This window comes from Drosophila santomea, chromosome 3R (genome assembly GCF_016746245.2).
Source record: "Drosophila santomea strain STO CAGO 1482 chromosome 3R, Prin_Dsan_1.1, whole genome shotgun sequence".
NCBI lineage: Eukaryota > Metazoa > Arthropoda > Insecta > Diptera > Drosophilidae > Drosophila > Drosophila santomea.
Genome location: NC_053019.2, coordinates 13,233,667 through 13,258,678, shown reverse-complemented (window position 1 = coordinate 13,258,678; position 25,012 = coordinate 13,233,667). Strand labels below are relative to the sequence as shown.

Below are 25,012 nucleotides of genomic sequence, written 5' to 3'. Positions count from 1 at the left end.
TAACCATTCGGTTTAGGGCTACTGTTTTACAATAAAAGGTCATTTGTTTTAATTCTGAAACATACTTGCACCCGTTGCAACTTAATCAATTATGCACTAGTTGCAGATAGAGACAGATGAGGGCACTCCGCTTAGGCACACCCATTCTCCATGGCAAAACACAAATGGCCATTAACAATAATTATGACTGCTGCAATACATAAACAAGTGTACTTGTGTTCCAACATCCAGGCTCAAACGCACATGGGGAAATTTGCGAGTGCACAAAGCGAGGGTCCTAATAAAATGCAAAGCTAGTCAAAAGCACACTTCACAGGATCCCTGCTCGAAAACAGTGGAATTCGAATGGAATACGTATGCAGGGCCTTTCGACCCTGGGCTTTCGCTTGGAGGCTGCTAATGTGGCACCTGCCCCTGGCGAAGTGCCCCCAAAAAATGTCAGCCATGCCCCGAAAAGCCGGCTTTCAGGCAGTTACAACTTCATTTTGGAAGTGCAGGTCCAGGACACTACCCCTCGCACCTTTTGCACCTTACACCCATGGATTGTGCTGCGTGTGCGTCGCTTTATTAACGTCTTGAATGGGGTCTCCACTGGCATTTCAGTCCGTGTCCCTGTTCCTGCTCCTGCTCCTGCTCCTGCACCGTATACCCTGTCGTTGGCAGTGACGCTATGCTCCGTCATTAAAATACAATTTTCTGTGTCAGGTTCAAGCCGTAAGCCCAAAAACATGGCACACGAAGGGGCAAGGTGCGTGGTCGGGGAGAAATGCAACACGGACAGCACACGATATTAGTGCATGTCTTTTGGGCTGCCTTTGTAGCTGCATTTGTTGGCCCGACACCCAACAGGACTGAGGATATAGTCACACGGCCCCACTCCTATGGCCATCCTGCTCTCCGGCACAACAACACCTTACTCCATCCGAAAGACTGCGACTGCGACTGCACGGCCATTAAACATGAACCTCGTTACGGCGTTGTTGATGTTCTTGTTATAAGCGGTAACTTCAGGGTAGTCAGGCTATGGCCCGAACTTGAGGACTCGAAGTCTGGAAGTCATGATGGCACTTTGAAACTCACGAAGTGCAAGTTGCGTGGCTCGCACGGAATTATTAGACATCAAACCGAGTTGTACTTTAATAAGAAGAAATGTGTTACATTTTAAAATTCAATGCGATTTTTATAGGTTCCGTGTACCGTAAGTAAGAACATAAGTAAGAACGGTATTCTAAATAAAAGAAGATGTGCTCATATTTCAATATTAAAATGTGTTTTATTCTAAAAAAAAATATAGATCACTTTAATATTTTAGTTGCGACCTAAGGCTATCTTAAAATATGCTAGTTGTCTAAAGAGTACCACACCAGTCTAGTTAATTAAGCCTATGTTTGTTCAGTTGTCGGGTGCATCACACTTTGCAGGCCACACTTAATGACTTTTGCGCGTCGCTTGCACCTGGACAACACCTGAACGCATATTTGCCACGGCCCCTGTTTGGACCACCCACTCCACCTTATCATTACATGACCTTCAGTGCTGGATATTCCACACAACCTGGTACCCGATGGCAGCATGCAAAGTGGGAACGTGCCTGGTGTTTGAGCTGCGGTCAGCAGTAGAAAATGTCCTGCCATGTCCATCCAAGGACCCTGTGCACATACTCGTGCCCATGCCCATATCCATACCCACGTATCCCTACACTTTTGGGTAGCAATTAATTTGAAGTTTAACACGTGTGCGTGTGTCTTTGTGATTATTACATAATGACAAAGACAATGTCAGCAGCAGCCTCTGCCAACCAAAGGGCGGCTGGAACGAGTGGGCGGATTTTGGTGGCTCAGGTTGTGCAAGAAACTGAGCCGAATTTCAAGGACTCGCAAATGCTAACAGGTGATGACAAACACACACATGCACACGCACACACTTCTCTGCTGACAGGGACATAAACAAAATAATAACAAAACGCAGTCAGCAGCTTGAAGAGCAAATCAGCCTGGTGCTCACCGAATGGAAAAGAGAAACCGCGCAGGCGCCCAGCGACCATTTCGAATTTCGAACTCCGGAGGATGGCTTAAAAGCATGTCCTGGCCGAGTGAGCAGCTCAGTCTAGTGCTAAATACATCGAGGCCAGGACACGCGACCCGAGAAAGCGTCGATTCAACCAAACAAAAACCAAGTGCCAAGTGCCGTGTGAAGAGGCCACAAACAACTAACTAACTAACTGCCTCCAGAAACTGTGCGATTCAAACTAAGCCAAAAATAAATATTAAAAGTTGCCAGGTAGCAGATGGAGTTTGTTTTGAAGTGTGTGGTTTGCGTGTGTTTGTATTGTGCGTGCTGCGTTGGTATTTGTGATGTTAGCCAACTTCCGGTAGCAAAAGGCGAAATGTCAACATATTTTTTTACTTTCCAGCTAGCAGACAGCAAGGCGTCGAAATGGGAATTGGGATTTAAGCATCCTCATATCCAACATATTATTTATGAGACTGACTTTATTCAGTGAGAGGATATTTTTTCAGAATATATATTTGTCAGATATATTACATATATGTATATATTAATGCTTTAAAGAATCAAATTTGTAGGGTTGTGGACAGCATCGTACATATTTGATATGGTAATTTCACATTCGTTTAACAGCATTAGAGATTTTCCAAAAGAATAGTAGAATTGTAATACTAAAGCTTTGGAATTCATAAATTTATAGTTTTATTAGGTGTCCCTTTTAAGCAAAGTAAGCATTAAAAAGCATGGTTTTGAGATAAAAACTTTATAGAACTTTGCGAGCATGCCGGATAAAGAATTTCGCGTGCTCCACTCATTTCCGCCAGTTGCATGTATGCGTGTGTGTGTGTGTGTGTGTGTAAGAATCTGCTCGTTTCCGTTCGCCTGCAAAAGCAGGTGAAAGCTAGCTCGTAAAGCTCACGGTGAAATATCCATTTGCAGTGCATCAGTGCCCGGGAAAAGGACTTAAAGCAAACAGCAGGCGAAGTGAATAAACCATAAACAAAACCCCCGAAAATAAACCAAAAGCAAGGAAAAAGCGAAATTTAAGCGTCTGTGCATATTAATCAGAACGAAAAACGTGAACAGGATCAAGTCCTAGACAACTTATCACAGGGGATTTACGCAGACAGACAAACGCAGGACACGAATGCGAGTGTAGAGCAAAAGGCAGCGCTAATCAACGACCAAACCAGACGACATCCTTACCGACTGGCCACGCCCACAACTCCCCCTCGAGTAGGAGAAAAAAAGCCACCAGGAGCTTGAGAGGAGAAGAGCAGGAGCCGCCTCATTTGGCCACTGCGGATTATGTTAATTAGGTAATTTTTGCTTTGATTACTCGTACCTTTGGGGGCTGTGCAATTTTGTTTGCTTTCCACCCGCTTTTTGAGCATGCTCCTCAATTGGACTGGGTAACCACCCAGGTTGGGTACCCAGTGTCCGGCTTACATATTTATGAAATTTTCATGCAAATCGAGCCAATTCATTCACATTTTGCTGCTTCTGCTGCTGCTCATCTGGCAACCGTTGCTCAGTTTTTAATTCGCTGCCTTAATTGCAAGACAATTTTGTCTTTCTTTCGCCCAACTGATTTGTAGTTAAAAACTCATAATTAACAGTGGCGTAAATTGAAAAAGTTTTTGTGGTAACTATACCCCTCTAAAACACAAATTGAAATTATTTTTGACAAATGTAATGACAGCAAGGGCAGTACATTGGGAATGTTAATCAACAGCAAATGAAAAAGTTAATTTTGATTGCGTTTGGTCGGCAAATAGAATTATCACTGGCCAATCGGACTCATAGCCAACCCATTAAAATATATAAATTAAAATTAGCAAAATTGTACTCTTTTTCGAATGCTGTTAATGCAATTGAAATTAATAACGAGTCCTATAATTTACTTAACAGCTGACATTTAATGGTTAAATGGTTTCGCCCTGTGCCAAATAAAACAATTTTGCAACCACAACACTATCAAATATTACTCAAAACTAAATGCAAAGCTAGCAGTTGAATTATTGTGGCCTGTATGCCCAGTCAATTGCAAAATTCGATAAATTGAGACCCGAATCCACGGAGGAGAATGCAAATTGTGGGCAAAAGTCCAAGGCTCCTGGGAGGACAGAGGTCAGGGGTTTTGGCCAGGACAATGCCGAACAAACTTGCGACTGGCAATGAAAACAAAAACAGAAACTCCCAGTTGCCGGCAGGCATTCAAAACTTTATACTCAGCCTCCTGAAACGGCAGTTCAGCATCGATAATTAAATTGCGAAATTGTGAGCTCTGAATCGAGAATGGAAACTATGGAAATGTGGCCAGAAATCATGCTCAAGTTCGTGCCACAATCCACCTACCTCTTAAATCATTTCAGTTTAGTGTGGGCAGTGGGCGCGTGAGGGCTTTATGATTTTCATTTTCAATTTAATTTGATTGATTTTTGCCTTGTTTGGGCTCTGGCACATGAAATTCATACTCGTGAATTATGCATGCAAAGCTGTTCGCAAAAGTATTATGAAATTCCTGTGGGCAATTTATTTATTTACGAGAATATTGCGCACAAACGGGCCAAGAACATAGAACACAATGGCGGGTAAATTATGTATGTATGTATATATCGAAACACCACTGCACACCATGAGTCTATATATCGCCGGCATATAGAGTATATTTATGCTCTGGTAAATTGTCAAGCGCAAATTAAGCCAACGCTAATTCGACTTTTATCTGACACGGCAATAAAAACTTTGATTATCCGCATTGGGTACCCAAAGAATCTTCTACCCTGAAAAGCCATAAAGTCCAAGTTCCTGGCAATTAATGCAGCCACAATGTCTAATTAGATGGCAGCAAAAGCGCTGCCAGTTAAGTTCAGTTCAGTTCAGATAGCGCACGCACCCCAGGCTGGGGTTGCCTCGAGTACAGGTAGCACCCCCTAAGGGGGATGTTGCTTCAAGGGGGAGGGGCTGCCGCCCCAATTAAGTGCCTCAGGGTGTGGCGCGAGTGGCTCTTGTGCGGTTAAGATGGGAGCACCATGGCATCGTAACCTGATACCACATCAAAACACGCTCGCAACTCAATTTGGTTTGACTTTCAATCAAGTCAAGGCTTGGCAGAATTATGGGAATTGTTTCCATTGGCAGCACAATTATTTATTTATTTAATTAGTCGCTGAAACAACTCGACTTTTTGCCGCTGGCTCTGGGTAAACGTGTTTCAATTGAAATTAATTTTCCGCCTCTATATGAATATTATTAATGGCACAGCATGAATAACGCTTAGAGCTATTAGTGCTATCTGTACGTAGGTTAGTGGTAATAAAATTAAAATCATTCGATTAGGGCAGGTTCGTAAGGCTAATTGCAATTTCAATTTGTAATGTAAGTAAGACCAGTTAAGCAGTTTCGTGTTGTGCGGAATATTAATAAGTCCTGGGACACCCGTGAACAAATTAAATAGTATGTTTGTTACCTGAGTAACCTTAACCATAAACCAGTAAAAGATTTAAAAATTAATGGCTGCACTCGGGAATCAGTTCAAGCCACTGTGCGTATGAGTGATGCACACCGCAAGCCCTTCCAGGTGGACCAGGTTTTCGGTTAGCCAACCCACAGCCAACAGACGGCGGCATTGTTTGTGGCCAACTCGGGCACTCGCAATCACGTGCCCCGTCTCGTGGCAATCAAAGTCGTTAGCTGCAACCGAGGGGGAAAGGCCCAAAGGAAAGTGGGTTCGCACATCCATCCATGTGCGTCGGCAGCAGCGGCGGCAAATAATCAAATATTTTCGTGACTACAAAGGACCCCGCACGAAGATAGCGAAAGACAGGCGGGTGAAACTTAAAGCCAGTGAAGTAAATCCGATTTAGGGCTGAAAAACGGCAGCAGGAGCAGCCGCAGCCGCAGCCGCAGCGGAAGGAAAATCCAGAGAAGCGAGCAACGCTCCAGACAATTTGCATATTTATGAAGAAGAACGGCCTTTGATAAAGCTGCAAGACGGCGCTCACAGGCTGCTTTAAGCTGATTCAAATTGAAAAACGCAGACAGCAAAGGCAAAAGATACAAATGTAAATGGTTGTGAGGCATCGCCGGGTTGGGAGTTGGGGTTAGCAACAATAATCTGCGCTGATTTACGATTTACAGGCGCGAAATAGACAAGGAAAGTTTCGGAATGGGAAGCCGGCGGACAATTTGCGTGCGCAATTTGCAGTTGATGGGCGACACACGCCTCAACTCCCGCCTGCCCCAAAAAAGTAGCAAGAAGCCATCCCCCAAATTGTTTAACATTTTTGCGAGCGCAAAAAAAAGCGAAAAATATTACACACTGATTTAGATCGTTTCGCTTTTTTTTTGCTTTTTCCTTAAAATAAACGCCTGCTGGAAATGGCAAATGGATGAAAGCTGTCTATCCACTGCAAATATTTCACGCTGAGTTTGCACAAATATGGCCCAATTCAGAGCAATCGAAAGCAAATGAAGCATCAAAAAATGTTCTATACAAGTTTTGCATCGGTTGGATTATACATATACAAGAACCAATGAAAAGCGTGTTAAAATTGATTGGCGCCGGTGGTTAAATTCTATAGAAATATTTGACAACCAAATTGGTCTTCTGGGACCATAATCCCCCATTTACAAACATAAATACATCCAGTTACATTCACATAAAATAAGTATGGCAGCCTGAAACAATTTTCAATTAAAAAGCCAGCCACATTAGCACTCCGCTGATTGCAATGTGAAAACTTGTCTGCATTTGCAAGTATTTATAATTAGTCAAATGCCGCAATTCTCAGAGTCCCCAGTCATTTCACCTCAATCTGTCTGTGCGAACTCATACTCATACTCATACTCATTTCGCAATCACTTCTGATATGGAGCAAATTTGGGTTTTCGTTGAAGTTATGCAGTAAAAGCTTTTAGCTTTCCCACTTGACATGTTCCTAGAACTGTGTCAGCATAGTTTTTCAATAACGCTGCGGCATGTGTGTGCATATGTATTTAGTGCAAATATGGGTAAGCAGTTGGCATATGAGGTTAATATTACCAAAAACCAACTTCCACTTACTGTACCTCACATTGCCTTGCACTCTGGCAAGCACACTCTGATGCAGATATACATACATATGAGTTTGCCTTCTGCCAGATGACTTTAACAATGCAAATGCACCACTCAAATATAAAGTGCAAATATATCTTGGAAAATCCAGGGACTAGAGCCAGGTGCGTAGTTTATAGTCGAAAGGGGTTGTTATATTTGGCTTAAACAAAGAGCACTCTATATGAAGAATGTAAGGAAATATGATCCACAGCATGTGTTTACTTATAAATGCAAATCTGCACTGCTAATTAGAATAGAAAACCCAAATAAAACCTAGTGCTGAGTACAGAAACCTAAAGTCTACAGCACATTTCCATATTGAAGGCTTATGGTTTTAACCAACATTCAACATTTCCTCTGCTTTGAAGATATATACTTTGCTACGCTTCTGTGCATGAAACACTTGGAAATCTCACCTTAATGCCTAATCCCCGACATTAAAGTGTTGCGCCAGCAAAGTGATTTGTTGAACACGAAGCGGCAGGATACCAAGGCATCTAGACGCCGAAGAACCCCCCTTAAGAACACTCTGAATCACCATTATTCCCCTTCATCAGAATCGCACAATGGAAACGGGAACGAGAACGAAAACGACGGCATTGCAAATAATCTTTGCAGTAAATACGCAACAAGAATGGAGAGGAAAAAACCCCGGCCGGGGATCATTATTTGCCCAAGTGGGAAACAAAACGTTGGCAAAAAGTCCTGCGAACCAAATGTCGCACATGACTGCGGCAACTGTGTGCGTGTGCGTGTCCCTGTTAGTGTGCGTGTGCGAATGCGTGTGCGAGTGTGAGTTTGAATGTGTAATTTAAGCATTAGAGACGCGTAAAACCTGAACTCAAGGCACATGCACGCATACACAGAGGCATGAAAATTGAATAAATTATGCGTGTCATCACATGCAGAGCAGCTGGGATGGGGCGGAAAATGGGGGATCTTCCCATGGAGCATCGCAATTTGTGTGCGACAACGGCATTTAATTAAGCATTTTGTATTCATCGGAAAAGTCATAAAAATTACGAACAGCCGTTGGCAGTCGAGTTTGAAATTTACCGAGGATTCCGCATTTGTGTACCCTTATGTTGCATCAATGGCTGCATTGCAGCTGGGATTTGCCAAAGAATAATTACCCAGCATTCGTGCTTTTCCGTCCTCTATATGTAAGTATTTTTTGCTGGTTACTTATCTTCCATGCCTTTGGGCATCCTTTAAACGCAAAGTCACGTTCCTGAGCGACAAACTAGTAAGAGAAATAGTGAAAATATGCAAAGTAGTCGGGCGCTTCGAGCGTATCGGGTTTCAAGGTCCCAGCTATCCATAAAAAGTGTGTGGAAATCGAGCTTTCGGATATCCTGTATTGACTTTGAGAAACTTTCCTGGTAGAAAATATTTTATTCGTACACCGTGAAAATATACAAAATCATCATTTGGTTGCTTAACAACTGCTCTTAACTTTAAACTTTTATTTATAGTTTTTCGTCCCGAATTTAAATCCTAAATATTGTTATTCATAAACTCATGGAATTTCAGAGAATATTAATTAATAACGTTAAATAAAGTTGGACTGGTAAACCTCAAAGGAAATAAGCCGATCATCAAGGGCAAGTTAGTTAATGTAGTAGTTTGATTGTAGAGAAGTTATTTAAAAGTTTTATTTAGGTTTTTGAGTTGTAGAGCGTAATTTTGATAAAAGATAAATTTTCTTTTCTTTATGCACCGATGTTGTGGTACCCCTTTTAGTCGAGAAGTTTTCGAACGTATGTTAATCCTGGCGAGGATGTGCATAACAAAAACAATGAGCACTTGGGCGACAAAGTTTTGGGTCGCATACGTATCCTGCTTTTGTATGCGCATGTATGAGTGGGTCGTGTAAAGTTATCCTTGAAAATATTTAGCAGCCACTCAACGGCGTTACGTATACGCACAGTTAACCTGGCATCATCACAGTTCAGGACACCCGGGGGCGCCACCTACAAGTCACCAGGCACCTATTTCTGCTGTTTGTGCGAGTGTAGAAAACTTTTTTAGACAGCAAACACTTTCGCATCGATTTTCCTGGCCTTTTTCCCATGGTTTTGCTCTTGCTTTTGCTTTTGCGGTGGCTGCTATCTGGCAGTTGTCGGTGCTGTTTGTTTTTATTTTCACACTCCGGCTTTGGCTTTTAGTGCTTCCCACAGTTGCTCACGCTCACGCTCATGCTCAGTCTCAGGCTCACCACCGACCTAGCACCGACCGGCATCATCATTTCGTATTCAACGTGGCATTAAGGTCAGGATATCTGGGATTTATAAGTTTTGTTAGCAGCTCCTCGAAGGCCGAAGGCATGCGTTTATTTATGCAGGTCAAAGGAAATTTCAAAAGGCATTTCGCATCGGCTGCGGATTGCACTTTCCCTCACCGTAAGTGGCAGGCAGATCCTTTTGACTGACTCCCATCATTTAAATCAAATTAAACGCCTGGTTATATCAAATAAAGTTAAGACATGCTGCGAAACTTTCCGGGCACTTTCGGCATAATTTCCGAAGCGATCCACGCATAACTCGGGAGCCTTTTCTTTAAACGGTTTCGCCTGCCTTTGTTGGACAACAAAAGTTTCGTGGCACGCCCACTTGGCTGCCCCTCACTCGCCTGCACTTTCGACACTTTTATGCCTCACGGTCAAATTGTTATGGCTTATAATGAATGCCGGGCTCGAAAAAAACGAAAGAAAGGCGCACAATAAATGTTCGAAATAAAATATGCGAAATGCAGCACACTGAAAGTGGGCGTTGGGAAACGCAAGCAGCATAACAAATTAAAAACTTTTCTCCCCTTACACTTTTCCTTCCATCTTTTACGCTTTTGTCGAGAAATACCAGCAAAATGTTTTGCCATTAAAATATGAAAAATTGCTTAATAATTCTGGGTGGCCGGGGGCAGTTTAAAACGGCAACAAAACAATTCAGACGCTATGGATGCTGATGCTGATGGCTGTCGATTCGATTCGATTCGATTCGAGATTATCAAATGAACAGAAATATTTGGTTAGTGTGGAAAATCGGAAAGAATTTGACATCATTGAATGTCAATTTTCTGTATCAAATTTGTGAAGTATTAGAGATCTAGAATATAAATATTCTGACAATTCTGTGAAAATTACTATAATAAATAAAGTCAGTACTTAAAGTTTTTCATGCTCTAAAAAGAACCAGTAATGATTTCATTACTCCCCACAAAAGACATTTAAAGGATTCGGGTCTCATTTGAAACACATTAGACATATTTCGCATGCTAATTCACTAATTGCCGTCCTAATCATCGGCGCACAACGGGAATTACCAGCATATATCAAGCGGCTCAAGTGCCCTTCTGTCTAAATGGGACGAGAGTGAACCCTTGCAGGCCGCGTTTCGTGCTCAACTTGTGATTTCCGCCACATTAATTTCAATTTCACAAAAAGACGCCCCCGGAAGACCGAGCCCTGTTTAGAGGAAATACTCGTAGCATGCAAATGCCAGCCCGGCCAGTTCAGTTTGGTTAGGTTCGGTTTGGTTCGGGGACACGGAGCATTTGGTAAATGCCTTAATGGCCTAATTTTTGTTTTCCAACGCAAAGACAAAACGGGGCGAAGACGCGCACACCGCACACAGCCCAAAAAAATATACGACAGTTATGCGTGTAATATTTTTCCTTTTGCCAGCACCCAGGAAAATCCTCGGGGGGTGGTGCTGGCAAATTATCATTGAAGTTGAGCACAGAGAGAACAACAATCGTTAAGGGTTCGTGGGCCGGGCCTCGTCGTATTCGTGGTCTTCGTCGTCCTGCCCTGTGGCCCATGAAATGATGTCGTAAAAATTTAAAGTTTGCCGTCTGCCTTTTGTTGTTTGGAAAACCTCGGAGCAAACAACAGCCCCCACAGAGCTTTGCCATAATTTGATACTCGAAAAATTGAGCGTAATGTGCGTTAATGTAAATGGCGCGTATTACTGACAAGTGCCTTGCCTGATAAATGGCCCCAGTTCCGCAGATTTATGCGCAGACACATGCGCTAATTGTCAAAGAAACTTTGGGTTTGGTTCCACTTCCTGTTTGAAAATGTCCCAGCGACACAAAAGAGGGAAAACTTAGTGTTTGCTGCCAGCCAATCTGTCAGGGGACCAAAAAACCCCGGTGCCCGACAGCTATGAAAATTAAAAGACACAAATGCCAAAAGTTGACGACACAGCCGACAGGAGGATGCGCAAACAAACGCCGTTGACAACCACAATCAAAATAACAGACGAATCTCGCAGATGGGAATTCGGTGATGTCGAGAGACGATGACAAACAGAGATCTACTTTAACTGCTCGGATTTTGCTCTATTCTGTTCTATTTCTGGCAGCCCCCAAAGCTAAGGTTATGCACACAAATATTTACCTAGTTTCAGAAAAAACAATGGGGAGCACGCACGCATTTAGCTGTTGAAAAATATCCAAAGAAATTTTAGAGCATTTAAGTCTACTCCGTACTATCTTCTCTAATGTAGTATGTGCCAAGCTGGTACATGAATGAAAGATTAAATTATAAAAGGATTACTTTAAAAGCCTTCCAGCTTGGTGCACTTGCTAGGCAGCTGCAAAAACTGTATGCTTCTAATTACTCCTCATTCTTTTGAATCAAAACCTAATAGAATTTATTTATAATCGCAGCTCTCTAAAAATCGTTCTGTAGACTAGGTAAGCTGCTGCACTGCCTAAAAAATATTCTTATAAGCCAGCGCCCATTTATGGAACATAAGTTTTGAAGAGTATCATCCGCTTCCCCGCTAGAAACCTTTTTCACACTGCAGAACAATGGCTCTGGGCCAAGTGGACGACACCCAATCTGAGTACAGTTATGGTGCAGTTTTTCCTTTTGATTTTCTTTCGTAATACGAAACCACTTGAAAGGGCGGAAGGAAAAGCTCATACCCAAGCGAAGTTATTGATTTTGCACTAGTCACAGATTTATTTTCACGGTTTTCTTTGACCCGCTAAGCAAAGAGCTTTAAGGGCCCCGACTTTAAGAGTCCAGAAAGTGAGGAGCAGAAATTCGATGACACCACACTCGAGGCAAGGAATCTGCTGCCAAAAGTCTCGAATTATGTCCTGGCCAGAAGAATTTCGTCTAGATGACTGCTCAGACATTTCAGGGGGCGTGTGTGTGTCTACAAGAGTATTTCTGTGAACATAATCTGGCTATCACACAGACACGTATCTCAGATTTAATGGTCAACCAAAGGCAATTTGGCAAATTATTAGAAAATCATTGTGTCACTTTATGTGCCGGACAAGGAAATATGAGTGCCCGTGGCTCGGAACACGGCCCACTTCAGCGTCTGTCAGCTACACAATTTTCCGGGGCTATTGACCCAAAGTGGAATTGGTTTTCATATAACCACCACGAGACCATACCATATTACTGTATTAACCATGAGTAATATTTTAGCTCAGGAGCTGGCCAGAATCTGCCAGGGAGATGGGAATACTTTGAGTAATCGAACAATTGAGATGGGCAAAAGGAGAGTGCGGGTCAACAAATTATGCGCAGTTATTGAAAAAGTTTTTCAATCTCGCAAAAAGCTTCGCCATAACCAAACTAAGCCACGACAAAGGGGTTAAAAATATGAGAAAGATAATAAAAATGAGTGCCATGCCATGCCGACTTCAACCATCAGCGTTTCTTCATCGTTTTTTATCGCAAACATTATTTTGCCTGGTATTCAAGGTCCCAGGGAAGATAAGCCGCTGCGAGCAAACCCGAAATTGGGCTACCAAAATAAAGCCCAAGACGAAGTCAAGCACACAAACAGCCAAAAACCCAAAAAATATACACAAAAAAGGAGCGAAACGGAACAAAAAGCGACCAAATAAATATACACAAGAGGACCGTCTCTGTTGTGGCGGCCCTGAGCCTTCAGCGATTTTTCACAACACAATTTAACAAATAAAAGCAGAGGGAAAACTACAAAACAAAAAAAGAATAAATAAAATAAAAAAAATAAAAGCAGAAACTTGCTTGCCTCAAAAGACGCACACAAATAAAACAATAAAAGGCCCACACACTCACCCACCGGCAAGAAGGAGAACAACAACAAGTTTATTACAGATTTTACTTATGTGTTTTTGGTTGGCTGGGCCGGCCGAAGGCTGGTGCTTTTCCTGGGGTTTTTCTTGGGTTTTCGCCGGCTGGGTGGTCCCTTTTTACCGCAGGGCATTAATAAGGAGCACAACATGGCGGCACAATACAAGCGGAAGTCAATGACATGTGCTCTCCAGAAATCTCCCGTTGATGGGAATGACAAATGCCGCTGATATTCTATACATTTTCATGAAAACGGAAAACTTGCTTCGAGGTCATACTTAATATCCTTGGGATCTAGAAAGGGTAATCTTTGAAGAGGCATTCAAAATGATTTGAACTTGCGCAATTAAATACGAATATAACAGTGAAATTGGATAAGTTATTAGTTACTATAGACTTACAAAACTAGGAGTAACGTATTCGTAGTTACTCTAGAATTGTCATTTCAGATTATATATAAAACTGACTTTCCTCAATTCAATTAAATTCTTTAAATTCTTTAAAATTTTCTGCGAAACGTGGCAAAAAAATCAATTCCGTAGCCTATTTCAGGCACCTCCGAATGGGCCTAAACTCCTGACGTGGCCTACACCTACGCAGTTTTCTTTTTGGTTTCCCGCTATCGATATGGCTTTGCTTCCACCCACTTTGTCTGCCCATATTTCAGTCATGCTGCTGGCAAATTGCTGGCTCGCTCAGTCTGACAGTCGAAAGCCGGAAATAAACTTTAATTTGAAAACTTTTATGCGCAGCAAATAAAGGCAAATCGATGGCTGAGAATCGACCAAGTGTCGTGGCAAATTGTTCGCCAAGTGTTGGACATTTTGCTTAAAGATGCCAGACCTAGAAAGCAGTTTAAGTCCCACATGCATATCCACGTGCCCGCACGTGCCTGACATTGACACAGATGCTGGGCTGCAGGGTTCTGCAGGATAGCTGACTCGCGGAATTTCCGCATTGCACACTTAAAACAATCGGATCTACGTAAAAAGGTTGCATTCATTCAAGACCGATTATAAAACCTTTTTTGTATAATTTTAAGACCAATCATCAGGTTTTAAACTGCACATATACAAAGAATAAATGGTGTATAATGACTCTTTGTCCAAAGAAATTGCCAATGTTTATAGCTCTGAACTTCTATTTTCCCCGATAAGTTTTCATAGAATTATTTCCAGTGTAGCCCTACACCAGCAACGAGCGCATGTCGCTCACAGAGGGCAAACTCCGTGAAGCCAAGGATAAAGCGGAAGTTTATTAAAACTACAGCAAACAAAGGGGCGCAATGGGATAGGATGAGAAGAAATAGGGGTAAAATGCATTGAAAGGAACACAGAAAGTGCACTTAAACAATAAACATGCCGTTCGTGCTGAGCAAAGAGGATCCAAAGGATCCAAAGAGGCACAAAGACACCGAACAAACCAGCAGTTACATTTCCATACAAATAAAGCACGGAGCGCGATAGAGAAGTAAATGCAGCGCATTACGTATACGCCAGCGTGTCTGGAAAAATGCAACCAGCCGCGACGGGCATGGAGATACAATTTTGTGCGTATTTTGTTGCACCATTGAGCGCACCACTGAAGCAAAAAGCTGTTGCAAGCAAAGAAATACATATATATATATATAAAAAAAAGCAGTCGGCTGGTGGAAGCACTCAATGAAAAAATGCAATGCTGCAGGATTGGAAGGACAGCCATGTGGCCGAGTCCTTGCTCCGTCAACTGCATTTGCATCCGTTGATAAAGCCATGTTGGGTTCGGGGATCCGCACTCGAGTTCGGGGCATCTAAATACGTTTAAAATAAATCACAGACGTATGCTGTGTACTTCGGGAAAAAGCGGGGTTGCGAAATCCAATTTCAGCTCTTGCAGTGAGTGCGCCTTGAATTTTTGTTAAGCAGCTTGCTTTTTATATCCTTGCATCAGGAGTATGAAGTCTGAAAGTCAGCTTTCAAGCTCAATACTAAAAATGTTATGGCCAACTGGGAAAACTGTTAAAATTGTTTAGGGTTATGATACCTCCAGGTGGACTACAACCAAAATGAAACCTGATCAACAATATTTTACCATTTTAAAAAGGGGATTTAGGATTCGGGTTTAAAGCTGGTTAATTTGGCGACATTCTGCACTTAATTTGTTTTTGTAAACTTGTATTTCTTCCTTGTGCTCCCCTGGAATTTGTGCCCTCGTTCAATGCACTCTGAGACTGCAGCATTGCAAGTTATTAGCTTTGTGCGCAGCATTTGAATAACTAACAAAAATGTGCACTTGCATAAAGAGAAAAAAGCTTGCTCGTCATATAAATATGCAATAAAGTCGACGACAAATTTGAACAAACAACCCTCGCTAATGTCCGCTAATAAAATACAGCCGAGAAGTACAAGGAAAATATGGCACAGCAATTTGCAAATTATTTTCAAGCTGGCATAAAATAAACTGACAGGCACCCTTGGAACCCAGCCCACCAAATAAGGGACACCACCACAGCGGTGGAGTGGTGGGATGCGTCAATCTTCTCCAGGCAAACAGACAGCTCACGTTGTTGCTGCTGTTGATATTCCCCCCATTTGTTGTTGGTTTTTGAAATCGACTTTCATGTCAATTGACTTGCGTACATCTGCCTGTCTGAATATCTGACTGGATTGGGTGTCTGGGGGTGTTATGTATTAGGGGGTGGTGGAGTGGGGCTGAATGTCGCCAAACTTATGGCCCAAATTTTACTGTTATGTAAGCAAACGGCAGCAGATGAAATGAAACGCCAGCTCCCTGATGATATTTGTCAATAAATTTAACGTAAACCAGCCAGAGCCTTTTTCCCTTTATTTGTATTGGTATATATGTAAAAGCCTCTGTATGCGGCCCGGCATTTTTGTGTGTAATGGCAAGGAAACCATCTACAAATAATGCTTATATATTACGAATAGCACATTTTTCTTATGGCATGCAGTTAGGCTTTAAATACCGGAAAATCATTCAATTGATGGCCCAAATGAAGCCTGAAATATTTTCTAATTTATCACAACAAAATTGGGAACATTGTTAGGATTATAAAATAAAGTAGTATTTTTTTGAGAATTTAAAAACTATTTTGTTATCTTTTATTATGCTATAAATATAATTAAAAGCTTTTCAATCTTCCGACAAACTCATCCATCAATACCCTGCAATCTTCCGAAACAAGTTATTAAAACTTCCCACCGGGTTATCAAAATGCCATACTCGACTTTAAGTAGACATTGACAAATTAATTTGCCACGATTGGGTTGTCCGAGGCCAACACAAAAAAAGGCAGGAAACCAAACCGAAATCCACTTGGGAGGGAAGACAGTAGAGGCCAGGATGCGTAGCATACATTCGAGCGTCATTAGGCCGGCAATGAGTAAATCAAATTTGCGTCGTTTTTGGGCCAGCTGCTGCGGGCTGTCAGTTGACAGTTGGGTTGCTCAGTGGTCTTCCTGTCGCTCGTCTACGCCGGAAATGAAATGACCCAGTTAAATGATTTATGGCAAGAGCCCACACACACACACTGATAGCTTGGGGTTATTACCGGGGCTTAGTGGCAAGCGGCTGACAGGATTGGAGAATATCCCCTTCAGCTTGTATCGTGAAAGCCGTGGCGTGTTGAAATTATAATTTCATTAGCTGCAATCAACATAAAAATAACACTAAAGGCAACTGCCAAAGCGCTCTGATGTCGTAAAGCCAAAGTAGAAATTAAAATGCGATGAAAAGCAAGTAAACAGAAGAGAAGCACAGGGTGAAAGATATTTAAAAACAACTTCTACCTTTGCCACCTTTTTTGCATTCACACAGCACAGCACACAGCTAACAAGAGCGTAATTACAAGCAATTTTTTCACGTTTTATTTCAGATTTTAAGCACGCGATGACAACAACGCCGGGGGAGCACTTGGCATTGTAATGTGACAACAGTTGGCTAAGGACAACAAGACCATACCAAAAGCGGGCCATCAGGAGTAGCTGGAATGCTCGCTTTTTAATTGACATTTGCTCGAGTTGAGTTGCGTTTTGTTCAACAGCAATTAGCATCGTGAAAAAAAATAAATTAAAACAGAAAAAACGCACAGCAAAACACAAAGCAGCGCAATTAAAATTGTAAAACAATTGCAGAACGCTGAATTGAAAAGGGGAAACAATAACAGACGACGACGACCCGGAATAGAAAGATCAAGTTGATTTAATTAAAAATTCAGCATCACCCCCAGCATCCGCGTGCAATGGCATTTGAGCACGCTGCTTGAGCAATGGCCGCCGGACCGGAAACGCAGCCATTGCCCTCGGGCAACATCCGCCTCTGACTGCCGCCGACACTTGTCACATGTTTGGCCAAAAAGGCGCGCACGTGACGCCCCCGGAAAACCAGATGAACGAACGGATGAACGAGGAAATGAATGAGCTAGCAGCCATATTCAAAATTGAACGTTAAACGTTCGCACGTACCGCGCATAAATTCCAAGTGAAATAAAAGAGCCAACACAAAAAAAAAAATAACCAAAACGAAACGAATCGAAACGAGGACCTCCCCATTTACACCACCAATTCAAAAAAGAAAGGTTGAAAGTGGGTCGCAAAATGGTGAAACTCGTGAACCAACACTGTGATCTAGGCCTGGCCCTCCTCTTGGTCTGGACGTGGCTAACAAGGCTGGTGGTGGCGACCCATCTGGTCGACATCCCCACCTCATCTCGCCTGGCCGCCGAACGGGAGGAGCTGCAGCTATCCCGGCAGGACGTGGGACGGCTCAGCTACCAGAGTATCCATCGCATGCTGAGGGACGAAAACGAACCGGCCAGCTTTAGGGGGGAATTGCGATACCAACAGAAACGCCACAAAAGGGAGCTGGAGCTCAATGCTCCGGCAAACAAGCTGAATCTCACCCACCGCGACTTAAAAACATTCAATAGCACTGGTGGTCAGTGGAAGGGCGACTTTCAGGTGATCACCGCCATGGATCTGAGCAGCAATCAACTGGAGAACGTCAGCTTGGACAACTTCAATCAACTAAGGCAGCTGGACTTGGGCAATAACTCCCTGGAGGTTATACCCCTGAGTTTGGTCGACAACAATAAGTCACTACCCCTTGTAACGCTCGATCTATCCTGCAACAAATTCAGACAAATTTCCACGAACTTTTTTGCCCAGCGATTGCCTCAGTTGAAAAATCTTAACTTGGCTCACAATGAGTTGGTAAACATTTCGCGGGAATCCTTCTACAATTTGTTGGATCTACAAACGTTAATTCTCAGTCACAACAACATCTCGGATATAGACTACGAAACATTTTTGGCACTACCGAATCTGCAATATCTGGATTTATCCCATAACCGCTTGAGCGGATCCGCTATCAGAGCTCTGCAGGGAATTCCGGATTTGGTCAGCCTTTCAATCGCTTACAATCCAGAAGTGGGAGTGGCGATGCAGGAGTTCGTCGCTTCCTGGAGCCTCAAGGAGTTGGATGCCAGTGGCACGGGGCTGTGCCAGGTGCCTGCAGCTCTAGCCCAATCCGTGAGGACTCTCAAGTTGTCCGACAATTGGCTCAAGGTTAGTTATGATTTATGATTTGATTTATGAATTACTCATTCCTGCTCTTCAACATCATTAAGGTTTATTAAAAATTAAATTTGTACGAATGTTGAACATCACCTAACTTACTCAGTGAGTTATTTATCATTATGTAATTATTAGGTAAATGTTATCTACGGAAATAGAAAAAGCCTCCGTGTGGGAAAAATAGGAAATCTGATCGATAAATTTCCAACTCGACTCCCCAAGTCGAGCAAGCCAATGAACCGCAATTCGACGCATTTGCCGGCAATTAGCGGCACATTCCCGACAGACACTTGCCATCTTTGTCCTTGGCTTCAGGTTCAGATTCAGATACAGCGCTCGGCTCCTGCATCCTGCAGGCTCCATTATGGTGGCTCCCTTTGCCACAGCCGCCATTAATTAGCATCTGTTATGTGGCCTGTGCTCCGCGCTGCGTGCTTGAGTGCGTTTTCCCAGGCCCCCTTGAATTTCCCAACCAATTTACACCCACCCAGCGTATGATTTACACTTTGTTATTTTTAAATTATTGCCCCCGCCATTTTGTGCGGCCTTTCTTTTACTTCCGCTTTCGATGCGGAAGAAGGAGGAATGAGGAAGCAAACGAGGGAGGCTCGAAAATTTTATGTGGTGTTAATTTTGGCATTGGGAGCTATTACATAAAAACGGGAAATTTATATTATTTATTATTATTGATTATTGAGCTAAACAACTTCGGCGGAGAATTGAACTATAAAGTTTGGAAAGCCAATTAGAAATAGATTTGCATTTTATGTGTGTTAATGTGTTAATAAATGGGTATTAATTTAAATAAGCTACACGAAAAGTATTATTGATGAATACTTGCTAAAACTACTCACACAGTGCGTAAGGCATCGTGTAAAGCAAATATGTTATATGTTTAAAAATTATTATTATTAAGCAATTATTTTATTACCGAGGTTACATATTCCAAGCAAGACTCACGTAATTCTTAAAAAGGATTATATAAACCAATATTCAATTTAAAATGTTAGTTGCGGTGGGAATGAGGGCAGAAAAGTATTTCCCTTGAGTGGCAGTTGCAGGCATTGTTAAGCTGTTAGTCCGGCTAAGAGGACACGCCACTCAAGTCCAGTTAAGAACGTAATTAAGACACAATGTGGCCACACAATGGAATAGCAAAGTGCACTTCTCACTTTTCAACAAATGCGAGTGGAAAACAAAGGGAAAATAATAGAATGGGCGCGCTCAAGTCTTAATAAGGAAGGAAAAGCAATTGGAAGTGGCAGCAGAAAAATATAGACCACGGGGAAGGTCCTGCCCAAGTCCTGCGAGCCGCCTGTGATTGACATAAGCAGCAACACGAGCTGCAGATTAGCGTGCCTCCTCAAATTGCCAGCACTTACATCCACAAAAAGCGGCAAACAGATTTATAAGAGGCACAAAAATAGACAATCTCGATTGCATTACGGGCACAAAGCTCAGCAGGTCCGCAGGCTTCTTTTCCTTCGCCCAGGTATTATCCTTAAACGGCTTCAAGTGTAGACAAACAAATGCGGCGCATAAATTGAGGCTGCCGTCGCCTTTGTCGCTCTGTCGATTATGGCGGAAGCCATAAAAGGTGCAAAAATGCCGCTTCGTAAGCTGTTTAGGGCCAGAGACAAAGGCTCTGGCTAGCAGCTGGCAGCAGGACCAGGAGCAGAAGCAGGAGCGTCAGCCAGGCCATGGGCATTAATAAAATAAGGATAATTGGCATAAGCATAATCACGTTTAAGCCAACAGCCAACGTGCAGCTGAGACAGGAGCTGGAATTAGAAGTACACTTCAAAGTAGACTCTATTGAAGTACCCATTTTTATTGGGCCTATCTTGAACTAAGCTTTTTGGGTTTTTTTCAGAACTTTTAGTTTCTTTTAGATCAAAATTTAATTTCGAAAACAAAGATTCCAGACAGGAGCTGGAATTAGAAGTACACTTAAAAGTAGCCTCTATTGAAGTACCCATTTTTATTGGGCCTATCTTGAACTAAGCTTTTTGGGTTTTTTTCAGAACTTTTAGTTTCTTTTAGATCAAAATTTAATTTCGAAAACAAAGATTCCAGACAGGAGCTGGAATTAGAAGTACACTTAAAAGTAGACTCTATTGAAGTACCCATTTTTATTGGGCCTATCTTGAACTAAGCTTTTTGGGTTTTTTTCAGAACTTTTAGTTTCTTTTAGATAAAAATTTCATTTCGAATACAAAGATTTTAGCAAATATTTGATATTATAAGTTGATGATTTTTTCAAGTGGACTAGCCAACTATCTGTGCAGTCGCGTCTGCCATTCCTGCTGCTCCTGGAGTGAGTGGCTCATCACTGCTCCCGGGTGCCTTTGTTGCCAAGCCATTTTAATTTGTTCGTCGGGCCAGGCCGACTGCCTTTTGCCGACTGACACTGCCTTTATCGGCAGTCAACACGCAGCCTTTTCATGGCAAATTATGGCGTTTAGGGGCCGCTGGTTGCCCATCCTGGTCCCCCGATTGCCCGCCTGCTCCTCCACCTCTCCAGTTCTCCACTCCTCCCCCACTCGTTACTTCGGCAGTATAATACTTTCATTTCTTTGGTGCCCCAGGACAGAAACGACGGCAGGCTGTCTGGCTTCCTGGTTGCCGTTGCCTGGCACTCGTTTCATTTAACGAGTCGCGTCGATGTTTACTTTGGTGCCAGACGAGCATTGCTCCGGGCATCACAGGCGTGGCATGGATCGCAGAAAGGGGCAAGTTCGCCGCCGAGTCCTTTGAAGTAATTATAATGGCAGATTTAAGTTAATTTTTAAACAATGTCGCATGGGGGCTTGCATCTCGCACTTTCCCTCTTTGTCAGCCACTAATCAAATTTCCCCAGACTTTCGCCCAGAACAATAACTTCTTGAGTGCTCGGCGAAGTCAGTGGCGAGACAGGGATTAAATCATAAAAGTTTTCGCAGCCCTTTATGGTCCACTTTAAACCAAACAACAGCTCCTGATGGATTTTTAAAATTCAAGGAATGCATTTTATCATTTTTTAAGCAGTTTGCTTAATGCTTAAACTAATATAATTTTCTTATTCGTTTATAGGCAATTAATTGCGGGGACATGGACAGTTACCCCCTGCTGCAGTACCTTGATCTCTCGCATTCCCGCATTGCCCAAGTGGAGGACGATGCCCTGGGACGACTGGAGCTCCTCGAGTCCCTTTTCCTTGACCACAATCTTCTAATGCGAGTGCCCAGCAGCCTGCCGCCATCGCTGGAACACCTATTTCTGCAGCACAATCAGATAATGGAGCTCCCGCCACAGGCTTTTGTGGGATTGGTCAATCTGCAGACTCTGGACTTATCCAGCAATCGATTGATCTTCCTGCCCCCGCTTTCGCTGCCCAAATTGCTCACCCTGAATCTGCAATCGTCAGGGGTGGAGAGCGTTAGCCAATCGATAGTGCACACACTGCCACAGTTAAGGGATCTTTTACTAGAGGACAACCCCATTAAGTGCAGCGATTTGCTGGGCATTGCCGAATGGGCCAGTCCTTGCAGGTCAGTGGATGTGGGTCAATCGAGTGGGGCAAGTGTGAGTGGGCGGGTGGACTTGAAGACGGAGTATCTGCAGTTCCACAATTTTTACGTAAACTTCAGTAGCCGAGGGTGTGGCATAAGAAAACCGGAAAATGACACAAAGCCGCCTTCTTGCAGCCTGACAAGGGCAGCAGCAGCATCAACAACAACACCCAGAAGTATGTCAAAAGTTAAAAAGTCAAAAGAAACACAAGCAGCGGCAACATCAGTGGAAGTAGCGGAGGCAGCAGCAGCAACATCAGAAAAAACAGACACACAAGCAACATCAGCTGCAGCAGCAGCGACAACAGAGCAGTCGACTGCAGCAGCAACAACAGCGGAAAAAGAAGCAATCCCAACAGCAACATCAAGCGACACCACAGCAACACCAGCACTCGCAGCAGCAGCAATGCAATCAGCTGGCAACAGCCTTGCCCAGTTAACCACAAAAACGTTGCGGCCAACAGAAACAACTTCGTTAGCGCAACTGCAGCGTCGGCAACAAATGCCTGGCATGCCGGCCAAAACAGCAGAAACGCCAGCAAAGAACCTGCCAAGTTTGGCCCAGACAATGGCAACAACAGCGCTTCCCATTTTGGCAACACGAGATACCGACACGGCAACAACAGAAATGAATTCCGACAAGCCAACGAACATTAGCGGTGCCACAAAAACAGCAGCAACATCAGCTGCTGAAATACCAACAACACCAGCAATTGAAGTGCCACAAACCATTTTGGCCGGCAAAAAATCTGACAAAATGCCAGCCGATAAGGCACAGGAGACTTTATTAAAATACCCAACAAGGGACACATCCGGTCAAGTTGCAACACCGCCACACAAACATGCAACACTGCAGCTGCACGTTAAAGATCGACATCTAATTGGCACACCGCTGCTGATGCACAAGGGCGATGTCCTCCTGGTGGACGCCGAGCAGTTGTTGCTCCCTGGTACGGCCACCGTGGCGGATGCGGATTCGGAAGTTCTGGACTCGAGCCAACAACATCAGTCAGCGGAGCAGGAAAAGCACCAGCCAGCGACTGATAAGCGACAAGCGGATGCAATAAACGGCGACACAAAGTCGCCGAAAAGCCACAAGAAGAAACCATCGCTGAGCATTAAGAAGATGACCTACACTACCAAACATGTGGCAAAAGCAGTGGAGGACGTGGAAACCACCGCTAAGACACCACAACATCAACATAGCAGTGTGAACACACCCAAGGAGACTACTCCCGAGGAGCTGAGCACCTTTGCCCAGCTAAAAGCCTTCGTAGAGCTGAAGAGCGAATCGAAACCGGAACACCTAATGGACCAGCGAGAGGAAAACCATCACAATCTCACAGGAAATCATCCCGGGGTTATGCTTCTGGTGGCCTGCGTTTTGTTCATCGTGCTGCTAGCCGGTCTGGCCCACGTCTATCGCTGTGAATTGCCCTGGCAGAGGAGCAGCCGCTCCGGACAATCGCGACCGCATCATCAAAGGCATCTGAACGAAACGGATGATGCGCACAGCTTCCTGCACTATCAGGGATCTGTGAACTCCAATGGGGGAGATCCGGCTCGCCTGCAAAAGTGGCACCACAGCACGCGGCGCGAAGCTCCCTACAGCTCCCCGCTGCACAATCTACAAGCGCGCGAACTGCAACAGCAGCGCTGCCAGCAATTCTACAGCTCCTCGCTGGCGGACAAGAGCTCCTCCACCTCGTCATCCTCGTCGGGAAGCAGCCGCAGTAGCCTGCACTCGCCCAGCAGAGATGACAGCTACTACATAGAGATGGCGCCCAGTAGTCCACCAGCAGCCCACCTGCCCAGTTTGCCCATGGAACTCTTGGGCAGCAGGAGCAGTGCCCCCGGATGTCGGGCGGACCGAGTGGCTGCCACCGATCTGGGCGGTACGACAGAGGCGGTACCTTCCTCGGCGGCGACCATCAAGTCGGTGAGCAGCAGACTGATGACGCCCAGTTCGCGGAGGCTGAACATCTGGTGACAAACCGTCTTTGGTCAGCGACAGTACGCGCCCTTTCAGTAGAGTAAAGAGTAGGAATGATGGAGTTCGAACGACAATCGCCAGCTGCCAACTTAGCCAGAAGGCTCAGGAAGTCGGGGCTAAAAGGGAAAATATTAAAATTCTTTGGAATTTCATTAGAATCTTTTTTTTTCTAATTATTTAGTTTTTGAATAATTCAGCAATTTAAATTATATCAAATTTATAATGACAGTTTAGGAAAGCCCTAGAATATCTAATTATCTTCTTGAAGAAATGCACTAAGTACAGCAGTTAACAACTTTAGGAAGTCGTTATACTTTAAAGTGCTTGGCAACGCCATGTGTCCTGTCAAATTTTTCTAGCTCGATACTCAAAAAAGAGATAAAGGTTAAAAATAAAACTCGCAAGATAACCAAACTGGGACTACGATTGCAAAGGGAAAACATAAATGCCAGCAGCTTTATATATTATTTTCAGTTGGCTCCCGGCTTGATTTATGATGCCTGAGTGCCCACACATCGCAGACCTCTTAGCGATTCGGTTAGCAGCAACAATTTGTCATAAATTCCTGTTACGTATACGCCGCGTAGTCCAGGGCAACTAAGGAGCTCAGAAGAGGCGAGGGGCGTAGACAAGCGACCAAGTCAAATGGCCAAAGAGCCAACGCCAGCAAAGTTTTTACGAGCCAGCCGAAGAAGACGATGT

At 43.6% G+C, this 25,012-nt stretch overlaps 2 protein-coding genes across 3 annotated transcripts in view; one reads left to right on the top strand and one right to left on the bottom strand.

Moving 5' to 3' along the window:
• LOC120451191 (protein timeless homolog) overlaps positions 1 to 25,012 on the bottom strand; it is a 69,472-nt gene that overhangs the window by 6,135 nt on the left and 38,325 nt on the right. The gene's annotated exons all lie outside the window — the stretch shown is intronic.
• Positions 2,122 to 24,478, top strand: LOC120451192 (chaoptin). 2 transcript variants are annotated; one of them, XM_039634642.2, is made up of 4 exons: positions 2,122 to 2,236; positions 2,947 to 3,326; positions 17,068 to 18,757; positions 21,839 to 24,478. In XM_039634642.2, the coding sequence occupies exons 3-4, from the start codon at positions 17,789 to 17,791 to the stop codon at positions 24,305 to 24,307; spliced, it is 3,438 nt and encodes a 1,145-aa protein (XP_039490576.1). In that variant the 5' UTR covers positions 2,122 to 2,236; positions 2,947 to 3,326; positions 17,068 to 17,788; the 3' UTR covers positions 24,308 to 24,478. The 2 variants fall into 2 exon arrangements, with proteins under 2 accessions (XP_039490576.1, XP_039490574.1); XM_039634640.2 differs by having other exon boundaries at positions 2,122 to 2,280.

What these genes read in the sequence shown, in the direction of transcription:
- LOC120451192 (XM_039634642.2), top strand. Translation starts at nt 17,789, where the DNA reads ATGGTGAAACTCGTGAACCAACACTGTGATCTAGGCCTGGCCCTCCTC. An exon ending in TGTCCGACAATTGGCTCAAG is followed by an intron (nt 18,758 to 21,838) that starts GTTAGTTATGAT and finishes ATTCGTTTATAG; the next exon opens with GCAATTAATTGCGGGGACAT.